Source organism: Meriones unguiculatus, chromosome 3 (assembly GCF_030254825.1).
Source record: "Meriones unguiculatus strain TT.TT164.6M chromosome 3, Bangor_MerUng_6.1, whole genome shotgun sequence".
Classification (NCBI taxonomy): domain Eukaryota; kingdom Metazoa; phylum Chordata; class Mammalia; order Rodentia; family Muridae; genus Meriones; species Meriones unguiculatus.
In genome coordinates this window covers 128,151,116-128,168,789 of record NC_083351.1, presented here as the reverse complement: position 1 = coordinate 128,168,789, position 17,674 = coordinate 128,151,116, and the positions used below count along the sequence as shown (strand labels likewise).

Sequence of the window (17,674 nt, the reverse complement as noted above, 5' to 3'; positions counted from 1 at the left end):
CTGGCTGCAATGTCCTCCTCTGTGGCCTACCAAGGCTGTTCCTCCCTCAGGGGTGGGAAAAGGTAAAAGAGCCAGTCCTTGAGTTCATGTCAGAAATAGTTTTTGTTCCCCTTACTAGGTACCCACTTGAATACTGAGCTACCATGGGCTACATCCAAGCAGGGGTTCTAGTTTATATCCATACATGGTCCTTAGGCCTTGGGGTTTTAAAGGACAAGGCGTGGGAATATTTAGGGGTTGCAGTCTTTGCAATTGAGGATTGGATGAGGAAGCTATAAAGTAAGATAATTGGTTAGTCTTAGCACATCAAGCTTGGCCAGTCCTGCCAAGTGTGGATGTGGCTGCAATTAAAGGTGGAAGTGGTTAGCTTATCCTTGAAGAACGGGCTGCAGGCTTTTGGCCTGAGGTCAGGGGCTACTCAGAAGAAGGATTGAGGCCATCTGGGTTGGTTACTAAGAAACACTATCTCGCAGACAAAGGTCTGGTCATTCTTTTTGCTGAGCGAAGGTCATTGCTTGCTTGCTTTCTTATATCTGTCCTCACAGATGGCCATGGTCATGTTCTTCCATTCTCTTGAAAAGTACTTTAGCTTAACCTGGGCCTAAAACTCAAAAATATAGGTTTTAAAAGACATATAGGTTACAAAGTTAGTCTGATCCTTTCAAAACCTCCCCCCTGAGGGGGGAACAGCCTTGCCAGGCCACAGAAGAAGACAATGCAGCCAATCCTAATGAGACCTGATAGGCTAGGGTCAGAGGGAAGGGGAGGAGGACCTCCCCTATCAGTGGACTTGGAGAGGTGCATGGGAGGAGATGAGGGAGGTCAGGTGGTATTAGGAGGGGACAAGGGAGGGGGCTACAGCTAGGATACAAAGTGAATAAACTGTAATTAATAAATAAATAAATTTTAAAAATAAAAAAATTTCAGGATCTTTCTACAGATGTCTTTAAAGTATTTGGGAGACTCTGTTTAATCCATAAAATGATCAATACTAATAAAAGTATGTCGTGCCAGGGATTCAGGCTAGCATGAACACAGCCTTAGGTTGGATCCCCAATCACTGAAAACCAAACAAAAGGTATAAGCAGAAACTTTTTGTTTTGTTGTGTTGTGTTTTGAGACAAGCTTTCTCTGTGTAGCCTTGGCTATCCTGAACTTGCTCTGGAGACCAGGCTGGCCTTGAATTCACAGAGCTCCACTCTGCCTCTGCCTTCCCGAGTGCTGGGATTACAGGTGTGTGCCACTGAGCCCAGCTCAGAAGCATTTTCAAAAGACAAGATAGCTGCTCAGTTTGGGGTACTGGAACATATTTTGGTTTCTTATTTCTCTTTTTCCCCAGTAAGCTTCTTTCTCTGCTATCCAGTATTGCCATGTTAGAAGGGACTAGGGAGGAGCAGGAAGAAAAAGATATAAGCAACCAAAATAAAAATTAAAAAGTAGCAGTTACATCCTCCTTTCTCCTCTTCCTCCTCCTCTTCTCTTCTTCTTCTCCTTTTCCTCCTCCTTCCATACTTCTTCCTCCTTCCTTTTCCTCCTTCTCATTCTTCTCCTCTTCCTCTTCCCTTTCTCCTTCTCCTTCTCACTCATTCTTTACTGGGTCTCTCTATATAGTCTTTGCTGACCTGGATCTCTATGTGAATCAGGATTCACAGATGACAGAGCTTTGCCTATCTCTGCCTCACAAGTGTTAGGATTAAAGTGTAGGATTAAAGGTGAGCCATCAAGCCTGGCTTTAGTCCAACAATTCCTAATCCTGAGGAAGGAATCAAAGAAGGTTCCAGCAACAATCACGATCATTCATTTCAAAAATTTAAACAAAAAGTATATTCAAATGAGAAATTCTACTTTTATTTATGTGTGGGGAGGTATACATAGGAGGTTGAGGTCTAGTGGCTTCCTCTACTGCTTGTCCCCCTTATTTTTTGAAACAGGGTCTGTCAGTGAAGCTCACTAACTCAGGTAGAGTAGGTGCCAGCAAACCCCAGGGGTCCTCCTGTCTGCTCTCCACCCTGACACACAAATCCTGAGGGTGTGCTCCAATGTACCCAAATTTTTACATAGATTCTCATGTTTGGGTGACAAGCACTTTCCTGACTGAGCCATATCCCTCAGCCCAACACTGAAGTTTTCTAGTTATAAACTATGTTTTTGTTTATTTGTTTGTTTGTTTAGACAATGTCTCACTAAGCACCCCATCCTATTTTTAGGCCAATTTGACACAAGCCAGAGTCATTTGGAAAGAGTTCAACAGGACAAAAATTTCTCCATATTGTCTCAGCTGAAGCCATCTTTGATTTGAACCTGTGTCCTGAAAAGTCCCATTGGAAATCACTCAATCTTGTTTTAGAAACTCAGGGTCAAAATGCAAAATGTTGCTGCCAGCAGGCTCAAATCAGACTCTCAAATTGAACTTTGTGCTTTGTGATCTTTGGGTCTTTACTCGGTAACAAGAGGGAACCTCAACTGAGAAAATTGCCTTCATCAGACTGGTCTGTGGTCCTTTTCCTTAACTGGTGGTTGATTCATCAGACTGGTCTGTGGTCCTTTTCCTTAACTGATGGTTGATGTGAGAGGGCCCAGCTCACTATATAGAGTGTCATGCTGGGGCTAGTGGTCCTGGGAGCTCTAAGAAAGCAGGGCAAGCAAGCCATGAGGAGAAAGCCAGTCAGCAGAGTCCCTCCATTGACCTCTGTATCAGTTCCTGCCTTGACTTCCTTCAGTGAAAAACTGTTACGTGGAAGTAAAATAAATGCTTTCCTTCCCAAGTTCCTTATGGCCTTGGTGTTTTATCTTAGCCATAGAAACACTGAGACGTAGCTCAAACTGGCCTAGAACTGCAATTTTCCTACCTTTGCTTCCCTATTGCTGAGATCATACCAATATGTTTAGCAGGCAATTTTCAGGTTGGCTTTCTGTCGTTGCTCTGTGAGGAATGAGGATCCCCACCTCGTAACAAAGAACACTGGAGACTCTGAAAAGTGAAAGTGGGGCAGTTTATTTTAAAAATTTTGCATGGTCTGGTGCCAACCCAAACAAAAGGAGGGACAGACAAATTGAGCACAAAGAAGAGTTTTTATAACCCTGAATGAAGGTCCCTTCCTGATTTACCGCTCTCGCGGTACAAACTCACAGGTCATCGGCTGCTGACGTTTGCCTATTTCTCAGCCCACACGATGTGTGGGTTAATTTACATGTTTATATCCTGCTCATTTTAAGGTTTCTCAGGAGCATAAACCTTATGTCTGAAAGTCATCAGGCAAGCTTGACTCTTAATCTATTTTCTTATCTAAACTTGAGCTTGGGTGGGGCAGCTAGACTAGTGGGGCCCAGACTTCCTGCTTATCTGTAGGTCAGTCTGAGCAGGTTTAAGGCATTTTTCTTTTGAAAACAGACTGTTTTATTTTACTTCTTATATTTATCATTCTAAAAGACAGAATTCACAAGTAAAATCAAATATACACATATATGTCCCCCATTTCTTTTTTCGCCTTTACAATACTCATGAGATTAAATACTCTGAAAGCAATAGTATTTAACACCTGTACAGACAAACACACTTTTGTGATATTAGACTATTCTCAGACACTAATGATTCCTTTTAAAAGTTGAGTTGCCGTACATTAGCCAGTATGATTTCTTTCTTTGTTTTCTTTGAAAACATTTTTTTAACCTAGCTAACTCCTTGGAACTACTTTACTATTTAAAATTGGGTTTATAGGATGAATGACATAGCTCAGTGGGTAAAACTTCCTACACATAAAGGTGAAAGGAGAAGATTCTCACTGTCCTCCACATACATGTTGTGGCATTCATGTACACACACACACACACACACACACACACACAGACACACTACAATAATAAATAAAATCAAAGTTTAAATAAAAAATTAAACAAGGTCATAAATTCAAAACCTGGAACATTTAGTCCAATGTATAAATCTTACTTTATTTCTAAATGAGGCAAATTTTGACATCTACCTAAGTGGCTTGTCTTTGTTTTTTGAGACTTGATCTCACCATGTGCTGCTGGCCCTGATCCCTGATCCCCCTTCCTCAGTCTCTTAAGTTTGAGGTCACAGGTATGTACCAGCATGTTCAGCTAATGTAGCCTTTTGCTATCACTTAAAAACTTCGAGAAGCTCCCGTGAAATGCCTGATTCAGACAGATTCTTTTCAACACTGATAACTAGCAGAAGCTATCCGAATGATCAGAACAATCTGAATTTACAGAAATTTTAAGCCCTTCTAGACCATAAGTTCTCTCAAACTTAATTTATACCCTTTGTAAATTCATTTTAATCTTTTCAACTAATGCTAAAATTAAAAACACACTAACACATACCTGATTTCAAACTACTAAACTAATAATATAATATTTAATAACCTCTAATGAGCTAAATTTTCTTAGCTATTGTATATAAAATATGAAACATGCAAAAATCAGGCCCAAAGCTAACATAAAATTATGTTTTGCTGGAATATTCATTATTTCCATGTATAATGGCCAAATGAGACAGGCTAATCAGGCATGAAAATTGAGGCTATAACCAGAAACAAGTTGATTTAACTGCTCCAATGGTGCACGGTATCTGCTCGGTGGCCGATAATAAACCAAAAACGGAGGCACTTCTAAAGCAGCCTTTCTTCAACACTGAAATAATCTAAACTCCATATTTTCATCTTTTCACTTTGCAATTACATGGTAACTCCACTCTTCAGACGTATGGCTATATCACAGACTCCATCCCCTGGTTCAAATCAAACATCACCCAATAGTGCGGGTGGAATGGATGAATTTATGCATCCTTAGATTCCATTCTTTTCTCATCTTGCATTTATTATTCAACAGTTTCATGTGTGTATACACAGCTCTTCCCTCTCTCACTCAGCCTGACACCCACCCCCTCCTTCCTGCTGTTTGTTGGGAGGTTTAATTTTTGTTTGGTTTTGGTAACCCAGAGTCTAATCAGTGGTGCCTTCTGGAATACCGACTGATCTTGTTGGCTGGATGTTTGATCCTATTCTTTTTTATGTTAATAGGGTCTTATTATGTACTCTGCTGATCTAGAACTTGCTGTGTTGTTGTATGGACCAGGCTGGCCTCAAACACACACAGGCCCTCCTGCTTCTGCCTCCGGAGTGCTGGGGTTACAGGTGTGTGCCACCTTGCCCAGCCAGATCCTACCCTTAACTGCTTTCACATTTTCCGTACATACTTTGCCATGCACTCAGACTTTGCATAATTTTTGTTTTGCTAATTTTATCACTCTTCCACTGAAACTTTTCTTCAGACTGTTATATGAGAGGAATAACATAAGGAAAGAATATACTTCATAAGCCTCTGGAGTATGTTCTTTAACGTTTCCCTGCTCTTGGGTGGTATGCCTTGGCCTGGGAAGGCTTGATCTGGTATGATTTAGATTGAGTGGATCTCTGTTGAAAAGGCTTAGGTTGGGACTGATGGGGTCTATGCTGATTGAACTGAGTAGATTTGGATGAGGAGGGTTTAGCTTGGGAGGCCTGGGGGTGAGTGGGTTTAGCTTGGGAGGCCTGGGGGTGAGTGGGTTTAGCTTGGGAGGCCTGGGGCTGAGTGGGTTTTGCTTGGGAGGCCTGGGGCTGAGTGGGTTTAGCATGGGAGGGCTGAGGATGGGCGGGTTTAGCTTGGGAGGCCTGGGGGTGAGTGGATTTAGCTTGGGAGGACTGGGGGTGAGTGAATTTAGCATGGGAGGGCTGAGGATGGGCGGGTTTAGCTTGGGAGGGCTGTAGATGGGTGGGTTTAGCTTTGGAGGCCTGGGGATGAGTGGGTTTAGCTTGGGAGGACTGGGGGTGAGACATTTTTTTCTGAGAAGGTACAGGTTGAGAGGGCTTAGGCTGGAAGTATTTGATCTGGAATATGGGTTGATGGGAGTTGAACTGGGAGGTAGAAGAAAGTTTTGTCCCAGACGTGGACTGAGATGCTGGTTGAAAAGCTGGATCTGAAGGCCTTCCCTGTATTATCCGTTGGGATCCTTGAGAAGCAAGCATTGTTCGTTCTTGAATGGCTCCTGCGAGCTGACTGGTCTGAGGGTGAGGATATTTAATATGAGATGATGCCCTCATGTATTTTCCCCTTGCTTCAGTCAGCTGCATCACCTGGGCACAGGCTTTCACAGGCTGCGGTTTCCCGGCTGCTTTTGTTGCTTGTGAATGACCTACGTGAGAAGCCACTCTCCCAGACCTTTGAGGAGTTCTCGCTGTCTGTAAGCTCTCAGGGTGGGTCCGTACATGAGGAGTCTGTCTTTCTGATTTCCCAGATGTTTCACTCAAGCAGTACCCCCGAGAAGTTCCAGGAAACTTCATGAACCTTTCCCCTGCATAAAATCCCCAGGGTTGACAGTACTGAATACGGAAGTTTTTTCCTCCACTGTGAAATCTTATATTCTGATTGGGTAAAGAAGAGAACCACTTAGCCCTCTGCTGTGGTCCAATGTGGGGGCTCATAACCCAGGGGGCTTTCAAGGAAACAGGGTAAAAGTTACTCCCGGCCCTGATAGGCAAGGGCCATGGGTGTGCTGGAGAAGGCATGTACACTGGAGTCTGATGAAAATTCTGAATATTCTGGCTGACCTCACTTTGAGCCCCAGGCTCTCTGACTGGCTTCTGAGCTCGGCTTTCAGATGGGCTTTTTGTCTGACTATGAGGCTGTTGGTTCTCGCCTTCAACTGCTGTCGCAAGAGCCTGAACATCCTGAGTGGTTTCAAAGTCTTGGTCTACCTGAATCCCCAACTCCCTGGCCAGAGAGGCCATATCTTCTAGGGACACACATCGGAGTGAAGAGGACATTACTTCCTGGAGAGCAGCTTGCAGGCCCTCCATAGTCTTCCTTCTATCCCCAGCTTCCTCTACTTCCCAAAACAGTAGCTGTGATGGCTTTAGCTTCAGGATCCTTTGGAAAACCTGAGCCTCTTCACTCTCCTTGGCCTGGGGACTGAGGACAAAGTAGCACTTCTCAATGGCATCTTCTCCTAAAAACATTAGAAGTTCCCATTCCTTCTCACCAAGGAAGTCAGTAAAGACGAACACGGCTGAGGAAACTTCCACCAGAAAACCAAATTGCATCCAAAAGCTTTCTAGATCACCACGAAGGTTGGCCACAGCGACAGGTTTCTGGAAAACATGAAGACTTTCCTTTTGCTCCTGGCTGTCAGGAAAACACCATGTAACCTCTACGAGGCCATCAGAAATCTGCCGAGGAAGCACAGGAGCAGACGGGTCCTGATGGAGAAAAATTTTGTGTGGTTTCTGTTGGGAGGAGCTGAGCAGAGCATTAAGGATTCTGGACTTGGAGATGCTGCAGTGCCCTAGTCGCACAAAAGAGATGACGGGCATCTTCATGAGACTCAGATATGTTTCCGTTTCCCTCGGGGGCCCTCCCGAGGACTGCGCTGGGGGGCACCTTAAGTCCTTCATGGCCTCCATCATTAAGATGCTTTTGTTGTTTTCTGCATCTGGCAGTAGCAGGGGAAGGGCAAACAGGCATCTGTACATGTTTGATACGACTTCACGTTGCAAAGAGCTATCTGAACAAAGCATGCAAGCACAAAGGACATCAAGGGGGTTGATGGTTTGTAGGTCTCCAACTTCTAAATTCTCTATTCCAGCCAGAACTTCCCCTTTGTTCTCTTCGTCCACCATCTTGCGTCTAAAGATAAAATCTCTGGCTGTCAAGTCTAAGGCCTGAACTTTCATCAGGAAACTCCAAGCTAAGTCCCCGGGAGTTTCGGGCGTCCACTCACAGCTTCGATCCATGGAAAACTGCCTCACAAAATCTGGGAGAAGCTTTCTGCTTCTGTCCATGTTCAAACAGGAGAGGACATGTTGAAACACTCTTTTTCTTTCTGTAAGGCAGAAAATACTCATTATCACCTTGTTCAGAATCTGTTTCCTCCCCTTTAGAAGTATATAATTGACAGTTTCACTGCCAAAAGTTGAAACGATACAAAATGAAAGTCTCACCTCACCACCCTTCCTGCCCTGTTTTCCTTCTAAGAGACACATTAATCTGGCCTGTGTCTTAGTTTGTTTGCTATTGCTCTGATAAAGACAATGAGGGTATCATGAAAAGAATTTCAAGACATAAACTCAAGGAACCCGGAAGCAAAGGCTGTAGAGGAACACTCCTTACAAGCTTCTCTCTGTAGTTTGTTCATCTGCTTTCTTATATGACTCAAGACCAGCTGCCTAGGGGTGGCAACTCCGCTCACAGTGGGCTGGGCCCTCCGGTCCTCCCACATCAATCACCAATCAAGAAAATGAGCCACATTTGGTAGAGCCCACTCATGTTCTACAGCGTCTATTCTGTGTTTTCACTCTCACAAAGAAAACTTTTTACATTTATTTTGTGTATGTGTGAGAGAGAAAATGTACGTGCCATGCCATGCATGTGACAGTTAAAGGTAAACATTCAAGAGTTGATTCATTCCAAGGCATCTTGCCTATAGGTACTTAAAAAAAATGGTTTGCACACATATAGGTGTCAGAATGGGGATCTATGGACCGGATCCAGACATCCTGAGGCCTTAACTATTCACCGGAAGTTCCTCTACTGATGATCTCCACTTCAATGGTTAAAACTAAAAATTGCAAACCCAATTTCTTTCTGGTTCTGAAGCTGTTAAAATCACTAAGGTGCTTTAAGCTGAAGACAGAAGGTACTGTCTAAAATCAGTGCCAGTGACTGGTCAGATGGTAGGATGCTTATCTGGTATACACACACACACATATGCACTCGCACACACACACACGTATGCACACACATACATACATACATACACACATGCACACGCGCGCACACACACACACACACACACACACACACACACACACACACCAGTTCCATCTCCAGCACCAAATAAAACCAGGTGTGGTAGATCATGCCAGTAATCCTAGAACTTCAGAGGTCCAAGTAACCCTCAGGTTCACGCTGACTTCAAGGCTAATCTGGGTGTCACATGGCCGAGACCGTGTCTCACAGATCTGAAGCCTACTGCATACACGGTGTTAATGACTAGTGCTGTGGACCTGGTGAAAGGCTCATAGCTGGGGAGGGCATGGGCGCTACAGGAGTGCACACTATTTCTGATCTGCTAAGTGAACACGCTGTCAAACCACTTATGTACACACACTAGTGCTGCTATCAGCCTTAGTCAGAAAAGCCTCCTTTTGCGGCAAACTAGTTAATACAAATTCTTACAGCGGGCCAAGACATTGCAAATAAGTGACTTGTAGGTGCTCAGCACTTAAAGGAATATCCTTAAAATCCCTTCCAACTCACAGAGTATATTTTGGAAAGGGCCAAGTGGGGAAAGGGGCCTTAAAACCACTATCTTCTAGGCATGAAATGGTCATTGCTCCAGAACACACAGCCACCTCCTCAGGGCCTGCACAAAACTGTGCCTGTTGACATTGCCCTGAGCGGCTGAAGGGAGGAGCTTCTGGCAGCTGTGGGCTGCTAGGAGAAGGTGAGTCTTTGGCATAGCACTAGTGAGCTGCCCATTCTCCTCACTGGTGGCACACTGGTGCCCTCAAGGGTGGCCCTGGACAACTCAACAGGTCACAAAACAAGAAAACCTGATAGTGGGCAGGAAACTTGTTGGGTACAAGAGGAGCTGGGGATGCGCAATAAGGGAAGGTGATGAATATGACCAGAATATATAATCTTATACACGTAAATGAAACTGTCAGTGAATAGTTAATTAAAAACACATAAAAAGTAAATAAGGTTTCCTTTACTGCATAATTAAAAGTAAATATACTGAAATCTATGGGCTAATAATCAGTATTTACTTCTGATCATATGCACAGCCCTCCATATTCAAGACTCTAAAACTGCAATTTAATAAACTGAAGATCAAAAATATTTGGGAAAATACGCTTATTCTGATCATGAACACTAACTTTTTTCCTATCATTATTCCCTAAAAAAATATCTATTTACGGGCTGGAGAGACAGCTTAGAGGTTAAGAACACTGGCTGTTCATCCAAAGGTTCTGAGTTGAATTCCCAGCAACCACATGTGGCTCATAACCATCTTAGTGAGATCTGGTGCCCTCTTCTGGTGTGCAGACACACATGCAAACAGAATGCTAAGTAATAAATAAATGTTTTAAAAAAACCTATTTACACAGAGTTTGTATTTTGTTAGTGTGAGTACTCTGGGAGCTTAGAGGAGGGAGGAAGGATGGAGAAGATGGTTAATGGACACTAGAGTGCAATTACTTAGGAATAACTTCTGGGGCTAGGAAGATGGCTCTGTAAGGAAAGGTGAAGCCTAAAGACCTGAGTGCATCCCTGAAACTCACATGGTAGAAGGAGGAAAACAACTCCGAAAGTTGTCCTCTAACCTCTGTACCCCTACCAACATACACATAGACAGACAGACAGATAGATAGATAGATAGATAGATAGATAGATAGATAGATAGATAGATATCATTTAAAAGCTAGGTATGCATAAAAAAGGAAAGAGTAACTTCTAATATTTTGTATCACAGTAAAACATCTTTGGATGGGAATTAGTAACTAATTTTTCTAAATCAGCTAGTATAGAGAGCTATTTTGTGTTGTGCTTGCTTTGAGATGGGACTTCATGAGTCCAGGCTCACATCAGACTCTGAATCTTCCTTTCCCAGTCTCCAGAGTGCTGGCATTACTTCCCACGGGGTGTGCTACATGTACCCGCACACCCTGTGGGAGGATTCTGAATAGTCACCAAAAATCATACATGCCCGAGGCAATAGATATGCCGATCACCCTGACTGATCATAACATACTGTTCGTATTTACTGAAATGTTACTGAAATATGTGTGATTACTATGTATTGATTAAACTAAAAATGCAATTTTAAAAATAATAAAGTATAAGATGTTTACAGGTTGTACACAAGTATCAAACCATTCTCTCTCTCTCTCTCTCTCTCTCTCTCTCTCTCTCTTTTCATTTTTTTCTTCTGGGACAACTTTTCAGTCTATAGCCCTGGCTAGACTGGAACTCACCAAGTGCCTCAGGCTGGACTCAAATTTCCAGTATTCCTCCTGCCTCAGCTTCTTTTTTTTTTTTTTTAAACTTTATTTTTTTTTTTTATTTTTTTATTTTACATATGAGTGCTCTATTTTGCATATACATCTGCATGACAGAAGAGGGCACCGAATCTCATTATAGATGGTTGTGAGCCAGTGGCTGCTGGGAATTGAACTCAGGACCTCCGGAAGAGCAGACAGTGCTCTTAACCTCTGAGCCATCTCTCCAGGCCCTGCCTCAGCTTCTTTACTAGGGTTTCAGGCATGAGGCACCAGGCCTGGTTCACTATGACATTTTAAATAAGGAGTTGGAGTAGCCACAGATTTTAGTAGCCAGAGTTGATCCCCAAACCCTTTTCCCGTGGACACTGAATCTTTCCACTGCCCTGTCTCCCACTTTCCCAGACCTAGGAGCTCATTTGTTCAATAGCTGCTCGTAGAGCAACGCCATGATAATAGAGGAACACCAGATTTCTGATTAGTTGATTTGCCCTCTCATTCCCCCTCTGAAGTACGCCACGGCACCTTCTTAATCTATTGATTAAGTTGCCTGATTTCTCACGCACTGTCTCCATACCTTCAGTACTTTTCTCCTCCTCTTCCAAGGAAACGCCGGTTTCTGAAGCCTCGCAACTTTCTTCATCAGAGAAGCCTGTGGTTTCTTCATACTCGCCTTCCTCTTCATCGTCACATACATAGCACTGCAGGCCATCGGAAGCCCCTTCCTCCACAGTGGCCTCGACATCCTCAGGGTACCCAACAGACTCTTGATATTCCCCTTCTCCTAAGTACAGAGAATCATCTGGCTCCTCGTATCTCTGTCCATCGTGTAAGTATGTGATACTTGCTGGAACTTCATACTCGGCTCTTTCGACAGAATGCGGCTCCGTGACTTGTGGGGAGCCACGACCCTCCTCCTTCTCCCCGGAATATACAGCCGGTTCCTTAGAGTTACTTTCCTTGTAGGTGAAAAACTCAGGCGTTTCTTCCTCTTCAGAGGTCGCTGCTGTCTCAGCCTTCTCCGCGGCATCTTCCGAATCCAGGCTCACCCCCGCAGACCGGGCTGCTTCCGTCCCCTGCTGTGGAGCTCCTGAGAAGAAAGCATTTCATTATTGTCTCTTGTTTTTCCAAAGTAGGAATTTTAAAGTGACTTGAGTCTCACATCCTCAGGCATTGCCCTTTCTTTCATTTTATTTCTTTTTTTTCTTCCTTTCCTTCAGAAGAAGGTTGTCTTATCTAGGCTGGCCCAACCTCGAGTTGAAATATATTCATGCCTCAGCCTCCCCCACTAGCTGGGGCTACAGGAATGCACTCCGTCTCTCTGTATTTCACTAGAAGAGCGAATGTCTATTGTACTTAATCTAATTAGTGCACGGTAACAAATCCATTATCAGAACTTTCTTTGTTCCCGTGGGAGGAGGAGGAGGGACCCAAAACCACCGCTCCCTGTCATAACAGCTTCACGTGGTGAAGAAGTGAACGGAAATGTATTTGTTGTGAAGAGTGTTTAATTATACACTTGACGGGACTCACACTCAGATCTCTCCGGGCCACCGCTAAGGAAACCTGATCCCAGTGATTCCTAATGAATGGGCCAATTACTGGATTGGAATAGTGTAGTCCAGAAATAATCAGAGCTATTTTCTATGAGGTTTGGGAAGGTTAGTTTTAATTGTCACCACAATCTCGAGCGAGGAGTTTTCCACACCGAGTTGGCCCTTGAGCGTGACTATGAAGTATTGCTTCGAATTAACCCATGTGGGAAGACCCTCCCCAGCCACTGTGGTGGGGGGTAGTACAGGCCGGGGGTCCTGAGTTGTATGAGAGAAATCAGGCTGAGCACGAGTGAGCACGCACATGTGCATTCTTTTGTCTCTGCTGGTGACTGCAGAAGTGATGTGACTGTCGTTCTCAAGCCTCTGCCTCTGTGACTTCTCCCACAGCCATGAACTATGACCTGCAATTATAAACTACAATAACCCACCCACATTGCTTGTTGTCAGATTACAGTGACTGGAAAGGAAACCAGGGCAAGATTTGTCCTACATTAAGGATGATGAGCATATGTTGTTTTAATCTAAACCCTGCCTTTCTCCTATCATCCCTTAAAATCGTCTTAGATTACTTTTAAAAAGTAGTGGTCCCTCTAGTGGGCATTTGCCGAATTGCTAAACAGCACACCGCAATAGTCGCCCAGCCCTGTCACGAAGTTACTGCTACTATCTTTTGTTAACATGTCATTTTTTAACATGCTATAAACTTTTATTAGTTCTTACTAATCGTACGATTCATTATAACATTCTGACTGTCTCTGACTCTGTCTCTCTCTCTCACACACACACCGTACTTTGATTGCAGTCAGCCCATGCTGCCCTCTAATCGTGTCTCTCTCCTCCAGCCACTCCTATTCCCAACAGATGCTCTCTCCTACTTTCTTATCATATATAGAAATTAAGGTTCCACGCATGAGATTTAAAATGGAGACCAACAGAACATATTAAGTAACATTGAATCATGAAAGGAGATATAAAGCTCCTTTTTAGTGAAAAAAAAAATATTTTTTATACAGTATTTTTTTCTGAAAGGGATTAGGGTAGGGAATAATATGGTCAAAACATATTGTTAAAAAAAGAAAGCTACTTTTTCCCTAATTTGAACTCCATCATAGTTTTTTTTTTCATCTCTTTATGTGGATGCATGAATAAACTGTATTTGAAAATGGAAAAATAAAACTCTAAGTGAAGTTGCATGACTTCAGAATGGCCATTCTAGCTGTATAGAAGCTCATTGTAATGAATGAATAAAGTTTGGAACTGCACAAGTTTTTGAGGGGCTTCCTTAAACTAGCTGTGTTTGATTTGTGAACTATTAGAATAAATAGATGTTTTTAAGAAAGAAAAATAGGCATATTCTTTTTAAGACCTTGAAACATTTATTATCAATCAAATGAAGAAACTGTACTTTAGAAACAGCTGTTCTGCCAGCATTCTAATCACAGAGAACAGAAAGCTGCTGACTTATTTAAAATCTGGTCTATTTAAAATGGTTTTCCCTGTGCTTTCAGAGTGGCTTTCCACAGGCACTTCGAGAGATATTTGAGAATGTAAACATCTCCGAATTTACTTGCACAAAATGGGAAGCGCTGGGTGGTGCCACTATGAAAAGTGTGCTTTTTCTAAATCCCTGCCGAAACAATAAGTACCTGATGGTGGCTCAGAAACAGCTGGAACAGCTGGATCACCAATTAAGTCAATGTGGTCTCCTAAATCAATGATGTCCGTTGTTCCCTGCTTTTAAAACTACACACTTTCTGTTTCACATTTCAGTAAAAATCGCCTTAGGTCGTGAAATCCAAGCAACAGGAGCATTCTTCTTTTTTATTTTCTAGAAAACCTACTTCCTCCCCCTTTCCTTCAAAGTTTAAAAAATCAGCTTACCGTGCTTTAAGGCCAAGGTAGCAGCTAACTCAGGAAACGCATTAGACAAACACTTGAGAAAGCAACAGCAGCTGTCCTCTCCCTTCTTCTGTACCAAAATTAACAGCTTCCGGCTTTTCTTCAGGGGATCTGTAATTTCCTCCAGAGTCTCATACTCCTCCTCGGAAATCAGTCTCCGAGAGGTTAGCGTGTCCAAGAGAGAATCAGGATCTTGTTGGAGGACATTAAGCAACTTTGTTCGTTGTCTTTCTATGATTTCTGAGGAAGTGCCCTCTGTAGCCATTGCTCCCTAAAAAACAGAAAATGGACTAAGTCGTTCTGCAATGTAAAAAAAAAAAAAAAAAAAAAAAAAACTAAGTTAAAAAAGGAAAGAAAGACAAGAATTCGAGTTAGCAAAGATAAAACATGCCATGAATACCTTTCGTTGCAGAGGGCGGAGAGGAACAAACGCAGGAAGGGAAGCCAGCCCGGAGCACTCTGTCCCTGTTTCCTGTTGCTGATCCTTTATCAGCTCTGCGTGGGATGTGTGTGTGTGTGTGTGTGTGTGTGTGTGTGTGTGTGTGTGCGCTTGCTGAGAGCAGAACCCAGGGTTTCATGCTGTTCCCCTAATTCTCTCTGCTCTTTTGATCACCAGACTAATACTGGCCAGTTGGTATGCCAGGAATGGTGATGCACACCTATGATTCCAGCATTCAGAAGGCAAGGGCAGGAAAATCAGGATCATTGCAATTTCAAGGCGAGGCCAGTCTACACAGCAAGTTCTAGGCCATCCAGGACCCTCAATAAAACAAGAGATGAAGTGAAGCTAGGTACTCCCTCCAGGAAGTTTCCCTTGAACTTTGTGTTATCTAGGTGCTCTGGGTGCTTTACTGTGATGGTGTAGATGTAAATTAACTGACTGATTGGTGGAGAGTAATCTTCAATATATAGGTAAATAATAGAGTTAGATAATGAACCTTCACTCCAGCAATCCTGCCTTTGGAAATGTAGGCGCTGGAGAGATGTCTTAGCACTGAGAACACTTGTTGCTCTTACAGAAGACCTGGGCTCAGTTCCCAGCATTCACAAGCTGGTGGCTCAGAACCATCCATAAATCCCAAAGATTTATGTTCCAAAAGATCCAATTCCCCTTCTGGCCTTCATAGACACCAGGCATACACACGGTACCCATATATACATACAAGCAAAAAAAAACAAAAAACAAACTAAAACTAATATATATAACAAATTAAAATAAATCTTTAAAAAATATTAAGTATATGCCAAAATGTACATAGAAAAATATGTATTCCAAAAGTGTGATAGGAGAAAATTTAAAAAATAATTAAAATTTTTGTAAATCAGGGATCTGTGAAATAAGCAATAACAATAAAATACCAAAAATCTATTAAGCTGTTAGAAAATTTTATTTGTGAGTTGTCATGTGGGTGCTGGTAATTAAACCATGGTTCCCTAGGAGAATAGCCAGTGTTCTTAACGGCTGAGCTATCTCTCCAGCTTCCTGCTAGACTGTTTAAAAGGACAAACTAGAATTTAATAAGTGTTGATATACACATTATATTATTTTGGAAAATAACAACTTACAGATCCCATTTGAAGAAAGAAGAATTGAAAAAAAAAAAAAAGCTGGTAGTATATGCCTTTAATCCCAGCTCTGGGAGTCAGAGGCAGTGGATTTCTGTGAGTTCAAGGCCAGTCTGGGTCTACACAGAGAGCTCCAGACTACCCAGGGTATATAATGTGACCCTGTCTCCAAGCAAAAAACCGTAAGGTACGTGCCTTCAGCCCTGGAGGGAGGGAGAGGCAGAAGGATCTCTGTGAAATGGTGTCCAGTCTGGTCTACATACCAAGTTCCAGGCTAGCCAGAGTGTGCTAGTGATGCCCTGACTCAGAAAAACAAAACAAACAAACAAAACCAATATGTACACAGCATGTGTGTATATATATATATATATATATATATATATATATATATGTACACAGCATGTGTATATATATATATATATATGTGCGGGGCGATGCTGGGTAAGGTTGAAGTCAGTCATCTCTGGACAGCCAATTATTTGTGCTCGGTCTATGATGATAGACCCCTTTTCTCAGTGCGCTTTTAAACGGCTCCCCTGATCGAGGTGACCCCAGTCCTGTAAGGAGCAGATGACAGGCCAGACCCTTCCCCTGGTAAAGGAACTGCTGTGGCAAGCATCTAGGAAATCCTCGAAATGCCCCACCCTCCTAAGGATCTTGGTCCAGCAGTGACTTTCAGCTGCACTTGCAGGCCCTGCCTCCCACATAGGATAACTAAGTCCTGCATTTTCCTTCCTGTGATAGGACCAGTAAGTATCCCTGACCCCACTGAATCAAACACATTCACCCTCGAAATCCCTTCCTCTGCCCAGCGTTTATATTGCCCTTGATTTCACATGAATAAAGGTTAGAGGTTTCTCACTTGAAGACCTCTTGAGATTCGTTATTTATCCTCCACCAGGTCTTGTCTTTTCTGGCCTGCCTTCTAGCACGCTGGGCCTGGGACTCACTGGGCCTGTGTACTTGGCTGCAAGCCGACCAGGCGCAGCAGTTCGACCAAGAGCTGTAACACTTTGGTATAGTCATAGGTTTTGGAATGCCCGAGCTTCCGTTGCCACCTGCGATCTCATGCAGAACCAAGCTGTAACAGTCCGTGGAAAACCTTTTCCACTTACTGGCTTAGCGCACTCTGGCCTCACCCTAAAGCGCTCTAGCTGCCCCTGAGAGAAACAGAACCCCATTCTCCAACCAGAAGCCAAACTCCAGGACCCTAGCTCAATCCAGGCCCCTCTGAATGGGGAATGCCCATAGTGAATATATTTATAAGAAGATAATCAAGAAAGATAGTCTAAATTTTAATACTGGCTACTTCTGGGGATCAGATTATGAAAGGGTTTGTTTTGTACTTTTTTCTTTAATAAAATTTATTTTTATTAATTACAGTTAATTAATAAAATTTATTTTTATTAATTACAGTTAATTAATAAAATTTATTTTTATTAATTACAGTTAATTAATAAAATTTATTTTTATTAATTACGGTTAATTAATAAAATTTATTTTTATTAATTACGGTTAATTAATAAAATTTATTTTTATTAATTACAGTTTATTGACTTTGTATCCCCCCTGTGCCTTTGTTTTGCACTTTAA

At 42.6% G+C, this 17,674-nt stretch overlaps 1 protein-coding gene across 2 annotated transcripts; it reads right to left on the bottom strand.

The window, feature by feature from the left end:
- Positions 1-2,974: 2,974 nt before the first annotated feature.
- Card6 (caspase recruitment domain family member 6) lies at positions 2,975-15,088 on the bottom strand. Of its 2 annotated transcripts, none has more exons than XM_060380526.1 (4): positions 14,916-15,088; positions 14,498-14,815; positions 11,638-12,150; positions 2,975-7,879 (listed from the first exon to the last, which is right to left on the bottom strand). In XM_060380526.1, exons 2-4 carry the CDS (start codon positions 14,778-14,780, stop codon positions 5,358-5,360), a joined length of 3,318 nt encoding a protein of 1,105 aa, XP_060236509.1. In that variant the 5' UTR covers positions 14,781-14,815; positions 14,916-15,088; the 3' UTR covers positions 2,975-5,357. The 2 variants fall into 2 exon arrangements, with proteins under 2 accessions (XP_060236509.1, XP_021515772.1); XM_021660097.2 differs by having other exon boundaries at positions 14,498-14,786.
- Positions 15,089-17,674: the final 2,586 nt, after the last annotated feature.